At 39.6% G+C, this 12,648-nt stretch overlaps 1 protein-coding gene across 14 annotated transcripts in view; it reads right to left on the minus strand.

Annotated features, from left to right (window-relative positions):
* Positions 1–12,648, minus strand: part of LOC146374785 (neurexin-1a-like) — a 254,486-nt gene that overhangs the window by 4,352 nt on the left and 237,486 nt on the right. For 12 of the 14 annotated variants that reach the window (XM_084949142.1, XM_084949137.1, XM_084949141.1 and 9 more), the window contains one exon: positions 11,342–11,429. In XM_084949142.1, the coding sequence (XP_084805268.1) occupies positions 11,342–11,429 (88 nt within the window). The remainder of the gene's footprint in view (positions 1–11,341; positions 11,430–12,648) is intronic. The other 2 variants (XM_084949147.1, XM_084949136.1) reach the window with 1 other exon arrangement.

The following is a 12,648-nucleotide window of genomic DNA, read 5'->3' on the forward strand; positions in this document are numbered from 1 at the left end:
ACTCGAGAAAAGAGTTTGAAATTGATCATACGTGTGCTGTCCTTCATGTCCTACTTTGTCGTCCTACTGTCTTCACTTATTTATTTTTTTATATTTTGGTTTAAGAAATAAAATGCATGCATTATCTTTAATACATTCAAACCAACTTTAGAAAGAAATGTTATTCTAAAACAGAAACTGCAACACTGTGTCTTCATAATTTCAATCCTTCACAGAAATATTTCCACATAAGTAACTCTTCCTATTCAAGAATACAGCGCAGAGCAACGATTTTACATCAAAAGGAAAATAAAAAGGATAGCAGAGTTTTATTGTGTTGAAGTTTGTCATAATCACCTCTTCTTATCTTATCAGACCCTTATTTAATGACAGACAATGTACTTCTGTGAGCATTAGCAAATAGGACACTGAAAAAGAATTCAGTGAAGGAGAAACCAATCGTACGCAGTAACTCTAAATGGGATTATTATCGATGCTGTTGGACAAGCCTAACAATAAAATGGGGGTTGGGGGGTGGATTTACTTTGCATTGACCTATCTGCAAACTATTCTTGTTCTTCTTCTACATATTTCTTTGACTATTGTTACACAGTGATGTCGGTGTTTTATAACACTGAAAGCATCCTACTACCAGGGATCCTCCTGTGAATATGAGAGTGATAGCACATCAGCAAACCCACTTCATTTTCTGAATGCTATCCAAGCTATAATACAGCTCTCCTTATGTCTCTGCTAGTTCTCATCATTGTTCTCTCTCTTGTGCCTTTACTCATTGTCGATGGCTTTGGAAATAAAGCACTTTTTGATTACTCCCATATCTCCTCTTGAGTGACAGTTGAATTCTCAGACAAACAATGACTTCGAATGGTGTTCTATTTGCTCGTGATCAACCTCTATCAGGTATGTCTATTTTAGGAAAATATTGGACTAAAGGGCACAAAAAAGTGTAAACTGTAAAGGGCAAAAGTTCCCCAAGCTGTCTATCAGACGCAAAGATGCTGCTCCTCTTCATTGACATGTTTTCCAGCATGGTTAGACTGATCAGTGGCCCAAGTATGCTTCCAATGCTATCCGACATTCAAGGACAAGCAGAGAGTACCAATGGGGGGATTGAATGTGACTGAGCGTTGCAACAGATTAGCTCTGCTTGTGACAAGCCCACTTATCCTTGCAGACAGGTGTGAAGAATGCTCTCGCCTTGTGGGCAAAAGCCACCGGTTGACACGGCTCGTCCCAAGCAAACCATCGCATGGGCATTAACGGTGAGTTACTTTCATATGTGCTATCTATCCTTTGTTCAGGGTCAAAAAAGTCAAAAGTGTAGATGACATAGCAGGTTGATGGAGGATAGAGGTCTTGATGTGGCACTCTAGAGTTTTATATGAGACCCCGGCTGGTTCGGGAGGGAGGCAGCCTCAGACTGCTACATCAGGAGTGAACCATGTGCCAAAAGTATCATGGCGCGCTGTTCTTCCTTGTGTGATCTAACACCTCCAGCTCTAGGCTTTGTTATTTCCTCTTGCCAGGATCTGTTGATTGGCTTCCCACAGGCTGAGCTCACACAGCAACTTTACATTGGAAAGCTCTCAATTAACTGACCACAATCCGTCTTTCATCACTGAAAAAGTAAAATAAGTGGGTTAAATGAGCTACTCATTTATTTCAACATTAATGGAAATCTTTCTATGGAGGGCTACAACAGCCCCCCCAAAAAATGAAACTAAGTGAAAAAAAAAAAAACTACATAAATGAATTAAAATGGCCCAAAGAAATAATAAAATAATTGTTGGCCTTCATTTTTTGGGATCGGGACATACAGCCATAATTCTCCTTTAATTTTATAATAAAGATTATAATATGAAGAAAAATGCTAGCTTAAATTCCCCTTCACCCTCCATGACTGCGGTATGTTTATGTTCCTAAATTCTGGGTGCTCTGCGCAGTATTTAAAATTTACTTCTGATCTGTTGGCGCCACTCTTACAGCTCATAAGAACTCAATACTTTTATGGTGCAGAGAGCTGACCATTAAGTCAAAGGTTAGCACTAAATTTAGCACAGTGCTGACACAACCATGTTTTGTCTAAAGCGATTAGCATTTACAGTAGCTCTTTATTTCACCTTTAGTCTCAGCACTGTCTATCAAATAGCCACCTGATGGGATCTTACACAGTCCACTAGACTGCCTTTAACACAGTGATGCAGCTCATTTGTTACCCATGTGCCTGACTGTGCCCCTGCCCGGCTACAGTGTGCCTGAACTCAAGTGGAGTTCAGATAAAGTAATGTCCCAGACCCAAGGCCATTGAGAAAACCCCAAAAGGACCTCAGTCAAAATGCATCTGCCTGTCTGTTCATTGGCACTCCATCATCTCAGAATGAAGGCACATAAACTGAGAAAGAAATAGCGACTGAAACAAGTGTTTAAAATGATGGCTGCTCTTATGAGCTCTACTCGAGCGCACCCAAGGGTAAAATTAGACATGGGGAAAATGACCTTAAAGTGTGTCTAGCTTCATGGCAGCATTGCAGGGGTGTGCTTGTGAAGCGATGGAGGTAAACTCAGGGGGGTTAACTTTTGAAGGATTGCAGTTGGGTAAAAGCTGCCAGAATAACTCTCTCCTCTACGTCTCATCCCAGAGCAAGACTTATAGTTCAGTCTCATATCCAGACCATCATAAAGTCTTTGCTGTTTTATTTACAAGGACAACAGTTAATGTTCTAGTTATTTAGTCACAAATCATTCGCTTTCACCAGAGAGTTCTCGAGAGGAGATGCACAAAAAAGTAAATAAATAAAATAAAAACTGAACAAAGAAGCAAAGATTTTATATGTGACCTTGATACATGAGTTTTAGTGGAAGAAAAGAAACAGCCTGGCTAAGACACTGCACTTTGCCGTGCAGTGTTAATAAACAGTGCAAAGCGACTTTGAAGACTTTGATGCTTTTCTTCGGGCTTTATTTGATTGCATCTCTTCTCTTAATTCTGCCTGCATCCTTCAGTATGGATATATGAGCTTGCCTCTTGAAGATATTAGCACTGACGCATAGGAAAATGTCATTTAAAAGCCGGAGAAATGCCTGATGTGATTCTACTTCTCTTTGCCTGACTTCTTTGTGCCACATGCGCTCAAGGAGAGAAATGGGATCAGAGATTTTGCACTGTCAGGTGGGATTTGAATAAATGGTCCTCTTCAAAGACTATTTTTCCTCATTTGTCTCCAGCGAAAGGGTTCATTTGTTTGGTAATTTGCAACAGGGCAGGTTGATGGGGGCCATAGATGAAGGAAAAGCACAGCAGGGGGTGGGTTTACTTCAGGTGTCTGTAAGACTTGTTGAGAGGTAATGGAGCAACCAAGATTATTCAGAATATATTGAACAGACAGGCTGGGCTTGACCTTTCATTAGCTTTTGTTGCTAATGGCTTTAAAGGGTTGTGCAGGGTAGACAAGGATAAAGCTTTTTTTCTAAGCGGATGCACAATGGCAAGGCTGTGTTAATGCTTCAATGGAAATGAATCAAAGAATGCAGTAATTTTTTTTTTTATCAAGAAACTAGCGAAAAGAGATTTTGTGTAAATTTGGCCATCCGCAAACTGCAACAGCTGACAACATCAGCAACACATCATGCATCGTTGAGGGCTTAGGGAGGTGTGGCTGCAGGTTTGCCTTCAGATCAACCAGGCTTACAGCTATTGGCATGCTCAGTGTCACGCTGCTGTTATTCAGCCAGATTAGTGTTATACCATCTTCTTACTTCACATATCCAGCTATAATCATGAGCTGTCAGAGTTGTCATATAGCCGGGGATCATTTTGCAGACAGGTCACTGTATCAACTGCAGCAGAGCCAAAACATTTATTAAATCCCTCTTGCCTCTTTAATTATCGGAGTGTCCTCAAGAAGTGATGCAAGCCACCCTGTACTTGTGACATGCTGGCAGTATGCCTCATGACAGCTTGCATATATGAGTCTGAAGTGGCTCTGCGCACGCTGATGGTGGATGATGAACTGAGAGCTGAGTGAGCATGAAATGAAGTGAGAATTATTAAAAAGGTGTTTGATTTAACCCCACTAAAAGGTATGATGCAGTTTAAGCCTTTGCCAAGAGGGATTCCACTAAAAAGGCAAGATGAAAGAAGACGACTAAGCTTACTCAGCTTTAATGTCACAAGTCTGGAGTTCATCTCTTGATTAGAGAGGTAGAGTTCTATAGTGTCAGGCTATGAGGTCTCGGCCTCTATACCTACTTACTTATGGCTCTATAGCTAGGTAACATTGTGTCATTGTGTTCATACCTGTATTTTGTTTCATGATGATAACACAAACAGCTTTAAATATGTTGACACAAGCTGCTATGACAACTGTGTGTACAAAAACTGTGATTAACCACATTGTTGGACAGAAGAGTTCATTCTCACTAGCCACACCCAGGACTGATAACTGTCAGATCTGCTGAATCACGAAATCATTTAAATAATAGTGAGATGGGCTGAAAGATCTCAAAAAGCAACTCACTTCCCAGGAGTGGGAAGGTTCACCTACCTGCCAAAATTACCTAGCAAAATTACTGCTAGAGCACATTAATGACTCATCCAGGAAATCATAAAAGAACGCAGGCCTGACACCTCAATTAAGGTCAGAGTTCATGATTCAACAATATGAACAAGACTAGGCAAAAAATGAAATCCATGGGAGAGATTCAAGGTGAAAACCACTGCTGACTAAAAAAGGACACAAAGGCTCATTTGCCAAATTTTTTTTGGCAAAATATTCTGTAGAGTGGCGAGACAAAAGCTCAACTATTTGGACGGTTTACTTCCTGCTACACCTGCTATAAACAAGAACATCAGTCAAATGTGGCATTAGTGTACTTTTCCCATTAATAAATCAAATCACCATTTAAAAACTGCATTTTGTATTTACTTGGGTTATCTTTGTTATCTTTCAAATGTTCAAAAATCTCTGAAGATCTTAAACTTGAAATAAGAAATCAGGAAGTGGAGGAAAAACTTTTTTCAGAAAACTGTACATATGTTTTACTAGAGACTATTTCTTATCCCCACAACAACTTAATGACCACCTTTAGTCAGATTAAGTCATACAGTTGTTAGATAGCAGGTCAACAAAAATATCAAATGCATGTAAAGATGAGGTAATCTTTACATGCATTTTCCAGACTGGTACATTTTTTATTAATATTTGTAATGTCTTAGTTGCTTTTACTATTTCAATAACTGGCCTTTAACTGAGCAACTTTTCTTTTCTTGGTTAGCAAAGTCTTTCATGCCCTACTTAGACTCATAAACAGACACAATGTGTTATCATCAATGTCAGCACACCAGAAAGATGAACGGTGAAAAAAAAAATAAAAGTAATTGAAAATATAAATACGGTGGGATCAGTAAAGAGAAAGACTGACAGTAAGTGTGAAATCCTGTTTTCTCTCAGAACACACTTCATTTAAAATAGGATGTAGAGAGAAGACTTGAATGGCATAATCCGCAGTGAAAGAGTGCAAGAAAAACAAAAATGGTAAAATTCCATAAGGCTGTCTGCAGAAAGTAGCAGACTATAGGAAAATAACAGCAACATGTTGGCAAAAAGAGTAGACGTGATGCTTGAAGGTCATCGGCGTTGTTCCCGGCTGTGAGCTACGGCCACGTTCAATAGGCCTCCGGTTTCGAAAAAAGGCCTTTTTTTCCCATTAGTTAAACCATCTCTGCTAGTGGCAGTCTGGCATGCAAGGTGCATGACACTGTATTCAGCAAAGGGAGAAATGAACACACACAGAGTTCCAGCTGGGTATGATTGAATAACCTATTAAATGTGGGCAGTGACCTCTTAAGCCAGCACAGTGCTCTTAATGTTTCATTAATCTCACAGCTACTTTTAAAACAATAATTTACTCTAATTTTTTTCCTCCTGTCTGGGTGCATTCCAGTCATTGCCATGGGGTTAAAGAGAGTATTCATTTACCGTTTGATTTATTGGTTTACTCTATGTATTGTTTCCCCAACCATAAATTAAATCTATTAAAACAAAATGTCAAACACATTAGCAGCGGCTAATGTCACTGCAGAATGCTTGAGGATAAAAAAAAAAAAAAAAAGATGAGCACGCATAGAGAGAAGAGGAAACTAGAGATGATTAACCTTAACCTGCCTATGGGCAATGTGCAGCAAAAGGCTATTTCTAGCAGAGAATAAAAGCACTCAAAGATTATGTGTGAAATGCAAAGGTCTGCACATACCACAAGTCTCACTGAGGCTGATGGTGTGAACCTAGATAATGTTGAGGGGGGGGGGGGCTTTTCTCTTTCATACAAATCACATTTCACATGATTGCATGTTGCATAATTAATGACGGTATAATGGTGGAAAAATAAAGGTGCACGGGTATAAAAGATAAACATCCAGCTGAGGCGTCGAGTGTTTGGATGTTTGGATATGTCCGTCTACTTTTGTGCGCTCTCTCAAAAGAAAGGAAAAAAAAACATTAGAAGTCAGGGATCAGAGAATCCTAACTTCAGAGGAAACATTGTGTATTCTGTCAGGTGTAAGAGAAACTTCCTCATGTTTTCCTCCATCATTTATTTATTATGAGGTATGGAGTGGGGGCTTTGTTCTCAAGTAATAATTAAGGGAGTCAATTTCAAAGCTGGTATTGATTTCTATGGGCCACTAAGGAATAGTTAGATTTTATTGGGTCGTACGCTTAAAGCTGCATGAAGAAAACAGCCAATTGTAGCTTAATATGTAACAGCTATTTTGTGTAATAATAAACATACTTCCCAAAGTATAATGCTACATTTGACAGCCAGTTAGCTTAGATAGGTTCAGATTGGAAACAGAAGAATAATCTAAAATTGAAACAAAGAATTTTTTTTACCAACAAGCTAGATGTTTCCACCTGCCTTTAAGTTAGGGTACAACGGCTTGCTGTGAGCATTGTCTTCAATATTTACTGTGCTGACATAGAACACAGACTTATGTTGTAATCTGGCTCTATTACAAGTGCAGTTAACCTATTTAATTTGAAATTAGGATTAATCCTCACACCCCTTTACTTAAAAAATATATTTTAAATGCTATATGTCAAACATTTTACATTATCAATTTCTCAACATGCATGTCTCCAATTCCAAAAAAGTTGGATTAATGTAAAATGTAAAAAACAAACAAACAAACAAACAAAAAAAAAGCCAGTAGGTAATGACGTGAAGAGAGGTTATTTTGGATTTGATGGCAGCCTCATTTTGTCTGATTCAAGATTCCAGCTGCTCAACAGTCCTGGATCTTCTTTGCTGAATTTTTCATTTCATGATGTGCCAAATGTTTTAAAATGATGAAAGATCTGGGCTGCAGGCAGGACAGTCCAGCTGCTGGACTCTTCTGCTGTGAAGCCACGCTGTTGTAATAGATGCAGTATATAGTCTGAGAATCCACTTGATAAAATATGTAAGGCCTTCCCTGAATAAGACATGGTCTGGATGGGAGCATATATTGACAGACACGCATGTCTCTAAAACCTGTATTGTTAAGTCTTTTCCAGATGTGCAAGCAGACCCGGAGAAAATGGCAGCATTTCTGGATGGTGTTCATATATGACTTCTTTTCTGTATGACAAAGCTTTAACCTGTGTTTATGGATAGCACAAACAACTGTGTTTAACAATGGCGAACTACGATTCATGGATTTGTTCCTAAACCCATGTATTGATTTCTGTGACAAAATCATGTCGATTTTTAATGCGGTGCTTGAGGGACTGAAGATCATGGGCATCCAATGTTGATGGTCGGCTTTAACCCTTAGTTTTAATTATTTACTTTACTGATGTATATTATTCAGAATTATTATTATTGTAGATATTGGTTTTTATAGATTGGAGAAAATCTGCCTCCTTAAGAAAGCCAATCATGTTACTGACCTGTTGACAAAAAATCTAATTAACTACAAAATTTTTCTCCAGCTGTTTTTTTTACTACTCAAGAGAACATTTCCAGCCTTTTGTTGGTCCCCCAGCCCCGCTCACTTGAGATATCTAGCTGCCATGAAATTCAAAATGAGCTAATATTTCTCATAAAGAAGGAAGATTTCTCACTTTAACCATTCAATATGTTTGCCATACCCTATTGTGAATAAAATATGGGTTTATCAGATTTGCAAATCATTGCATTCAGTTTTTTATTACATTTTACACAGTGCACAAACTTTGCTTTACTTGCTTTCAACCAAAAGGTGGTACGGGTAAAACAATCCTATCAAATCTCGTAACAAGAATTTAACTAATTTTAAACAGCTGCTAATTTTAAACATGGATTGTTCTCTCAGAGGAGGAAAAATGAGGAACAAAGGCAGCTCCAGCATGTAATCATGCAACCTTGGATATGGGTCACTCTGCAGCAGCTGCCCTCCATCAACAGCCTGCATGGTGCCAATGAACTGGAGCTAGTAGGTAAGAGACATCCGTTTCATCTGACTTCATGTAGCTCAGCAACAACCTCTTTCATTAACTTTCACCATGAAAACTTGGTGCAGAATAATCAGTGGCAGCTTTCTACGCTGTTCAAGAGAATATTTTCCCACCTGCATCTGTGTTTTCAGCAAATAATTAGAACCCTTTGTGTCAGTCTTTAAAAGATTTTCTCGCAAGAAATGAAGGAAATTTTTGCTAAACGTCAGCATTCACACAATATTTACATATGAGAGAATTGGATTTTTTATCTTTATGGATAGTTTTGTTACTTTTCTTTCTAAGAAGTCGGAAAAACAGGTATCACATAGACAGATGGATTATGCTGACATTCAGCTGTGTGAGACTGGCTACCCAGTACAAGCATGGTCCCAAAGCATCCTCCTATTACAGATCAGATGAGCTGCAGCATCACGGGCTTGTGTATTCCTCTGTGGTTTCAAGAAGCAGGGGGGAGGATTCAATTTGGTGCAGTATGATCTAATCCGAGTCCTGCTGGGCGATAAGCTCTGCTGGTAGCGATGGCTTTCCATGGTTTCCGGAAGTAACAGTAATAAAGCTCGGCAATAAGTAAGTTTACCTGATTCATGTCATTCAACAACTGACAGAGACTGCTGTGGGACAAGACTCCAGTAAGATGCAGGATGATCTAGAGCTGACCTTGGACCACAGATAGCTTGCATAATAGTGTTTTTCAAAGCTCGACCTCTGTAGATCACTTATACACCAACATTATCCTGCTGTATGCATACATGCGCTGTGAAGACAGAGAGATATCAAATGTATGCGCATCTGGCCACTCCTTTGGAGATGCCAGACAGAAGAGGCTGTCAAGGTGTTGCATGAAAAATTATATATTATTGGCGTCATTAAAAGGAGCTGGCTGAACAGTAATATGAGTAAGTAGCACTTTATCAGCAACAGTGTATCCAGTTCTTTATGCACAGCAGCCCTGTCGGAGATGTGGCATGTGCTTGGCAGAGCGTGTGAATTGTTCTGAATGTAGATATTAATCAGGATACGGTGTTAGACAGCTGCCACCCTGGGAGCCCACAGCTCTGGTGTCAAATCCCCTTCAGTGATCACAGAAGAAGAGGGATACTCTGCACTGGGAGGGTGTGTCCCTAAGCATCACACAGTATGCAATTGATGTTTTGGCAGATGCCCTTGTCACAGAATATCATAATGCGAGTGTGAATCAGTACACAGCTCAATCTCCTGTGTATTTTTTCAGAAGCAGCAGATACAGTGTTCCCTGGAAGGACCTGCTGTGATGCTGCCCAATCGGAATATCGCTCTGATGTATTGCAGGAGAAAAGCGAGGTAAAAGCTAATCTCGCTAGTAGAAAACCAAAGGAACAGGAAGAGGGACAGACTAGAAAAGTTGATAGTCTTTGCTGTGGGGCACACATTAATTTAGTGGACGTTTTATGACCACATTCTGATCGATAGCACATTTAGATGGAGCGTGGGGCCTTGGGTCTGGACTTAATTGTTCTCTGTGCTTCTCATCACTTCAGAATGCATTTGAAAATCTTTCCATTCAAAGGTTACGCTTAATTGCCCTCCATGTGTGGTGAGGTAAGAGATTAAAAGTTTGCTAGCATTGCAGGGAGCAAACACATTTATAATATTTGTCTGAGTAAAGCTTGGGAGGAGCATTTTCAATTTCAGGGAGAACAATAAGTGGTACCTTTTTTTTTATGATTATTGTTTTACACTTATCGGGGCTCTTCAACACACACGGTCAGAACCCAAAGCTAAAATGTGTTTGTTTATTTTATGAAGAGCAACACATGACATGTGCCTCAATCACAAACTCTGAGGGTGGTTATGTGCAGCCATTGTGAGCAGTACTGCATGAGAAACAACAGGATGAACTCCCACTGCCCACTGTAGAATTTAATTAACAACAGTGGGGACTCTTTGCACACCTGTAAAAATCAGCCTTCCCCAACTCTCTGGGTTTACCCACTTTGATTTCACGTGCTGGAGCCCTGCAGGTCTGATAATCACAACTGTGTGCGTGTGTGTGGCCTTTTTTGTTTTTGTTTTTTGAGTTTATTAACAGACGCCGTGAGCCGATGAAGAAATTAAATGAAAGCACAGTAACAGCGGCTGGATTGACGCAAAAAGGCAGAGTTTTATTTGGGCACGAGGTTCTTTGAGAGCATTGTTCCGAACATTTAATTTAGGTGGGTTAATGTTGATGGATGGACCAACAATTATCAGGCTTTTGAATCAATTAAAAAAAAAAAAAAACACAGATCAGGACACGATGAAGTACAATCGTCAAACAAACAAACAAGCAAACAAAACCCACACAAAAAACAGCAACAACTGAAAAAAAACTTAAACAAGTTCTAAGTAATAGTGCCAGATGATCCTCTATTCATTCTGACTAAATCTACTGAGTGTAACAAATAAATGTGAATGTGTCCTACCAAACTTGTAGCAAAAAACAAACAAATACCATCTCTTTCTCAAAATGTTTAACCTTCCAAGGTCAGACAGTGATAGATCTCTACCCTGAATCTATTCAAATAAGCTAGTTACATTAAAATGCCTTAAAACATTAATCAGCATGAATAAAAACCAGTAATTTTACTGCATTTATAATTTAGATTCCAACAAACTACTGAAAGAGCTACTGTATAGAAATGGAGCTGCCCGACCCAACAGACTGCCTGCAGCTTGCTGTATCACGCAGTCAGCCTCTGAGAAGTGTTTAAGCTTTAACTAAACTCCAATCTTCTCATTTAAACACTACGCGTTAGCCTCGAGTGCCCTGGTGGGGGTGAACTGTTACACACAAAGACACACTGACACACCCAGAGAGAAGTAGAATAAAAAAAGAGATGACTAACCTAACCCACCTGAGCTCGGCTCACAGGGATCAATGTCCTCGTCATCGCTTGGACACTCGGCTGATGCCACCAGCAAGTCGTCAGTTGTCTGAAAAGAGAGAATAACACAGAGGAGTGGTGAGGGCACGGAATACTTAGCTGCATCGATGGGCTGAGAGGACTCCCACTCAAGTTAGGTTAGGTTAAAGAGAGCCAGGCAGTTGAGATGTGAATACAAGTGGCTAAACTAAACTTTTGGACTGCTGAAATCATCTGTCAACACAGGCACGAGCTCCCCGGCGCTGTAGCAGCTGCTACGCTGCTTTCCAGGAAGCGCCGTCTTTACATAAATGAGATCAGATTATTGGGGAACAGTGGGGGCTGAAGTTCACGGCACAACTGTCGACTCACATGCTCAATTTGCTTTTCATTGTGTAGCTTTGCATAGCCCTTCAAGCGATTGCTGAGAGCCATCACAAAACACCTCTGACATTTAGAGGACAACCAGCCATGAAAGCTTAAAAAACAAAAAGGACATAGGAAAACAAAAGCCAGCTCAACAGAGGCTTAAATCAATATTTTCTTCTTCTTTCTTTCAAAGCAATTCAGTATCTCTTTTTACAAAATAAGGATCCAAAATAAACCAAATCGTGGCATCTGCTGCCACATCGACTCTTATATCAAATCCATTTCAGACTGCTTTCAGCGCACTTCCTCACCTGCCAAACACGATACATTTTACCGTCCAGGAAAATGGGAAAGGGCAAACAATAGACCAGAAAAAAAGTACACTGTAAAACATTATACTGCAATGTTCTTTTATAGTCTTGCTTCAGGCCATTTGATCAGCTCGGCGTTAAAGGTCATTTCATTTAGGCATGGCGGCATCTTCAGGGCCAGGTTAGATTTTTTTCTTTGTGGTGTGCTGCTAAGCAGAAAAACCTTCTCTTTTATATGTGGCATTACATCCTCACTTATTCTTTTTGCACTAATAATTTTAAGCCTTTAAGTGTACTTCCTGACAAGCCTTACTTTGTTCATACTGCAGGGGTTTGCATGTGTGACGGTGACAAACCAGACAAAGGGAAAAAAATGGGCGAGGAATGAATCAGGGTCCTAAAAATGAAGACAGACTTTGGCTTTTATCGAATTTGCTCTCTTATTTCACCGATGTTCTAATGCGCATCAAAATATTTCGGCAAGTTGGATTAGTATCGACTCATGTTAAGGAAATTAAAGGTGATGTCATTTTGCTTAACATCCATTTGGCTGCGCATAATGTGATTCTATTGCGACTGTAACATCGTTTTGACATTCTGAACATGGAC

This window comes from Perissodus microlepis, chromosome 13 (assembly GCF_051167445.1).
Source record: "Perissodus microlepis isolate ML-2025 ecotype Zambia chromosome 13, ASM5116744v1, whole genome shotgun sequence".
Taxonomy (NCBI): domain Eukaryota; kingdom Metazoa; phylum Chordata; class Actinopteri; order Cichliformes; family Cichlidae; genus Perissodus; species Perissodus microlepis.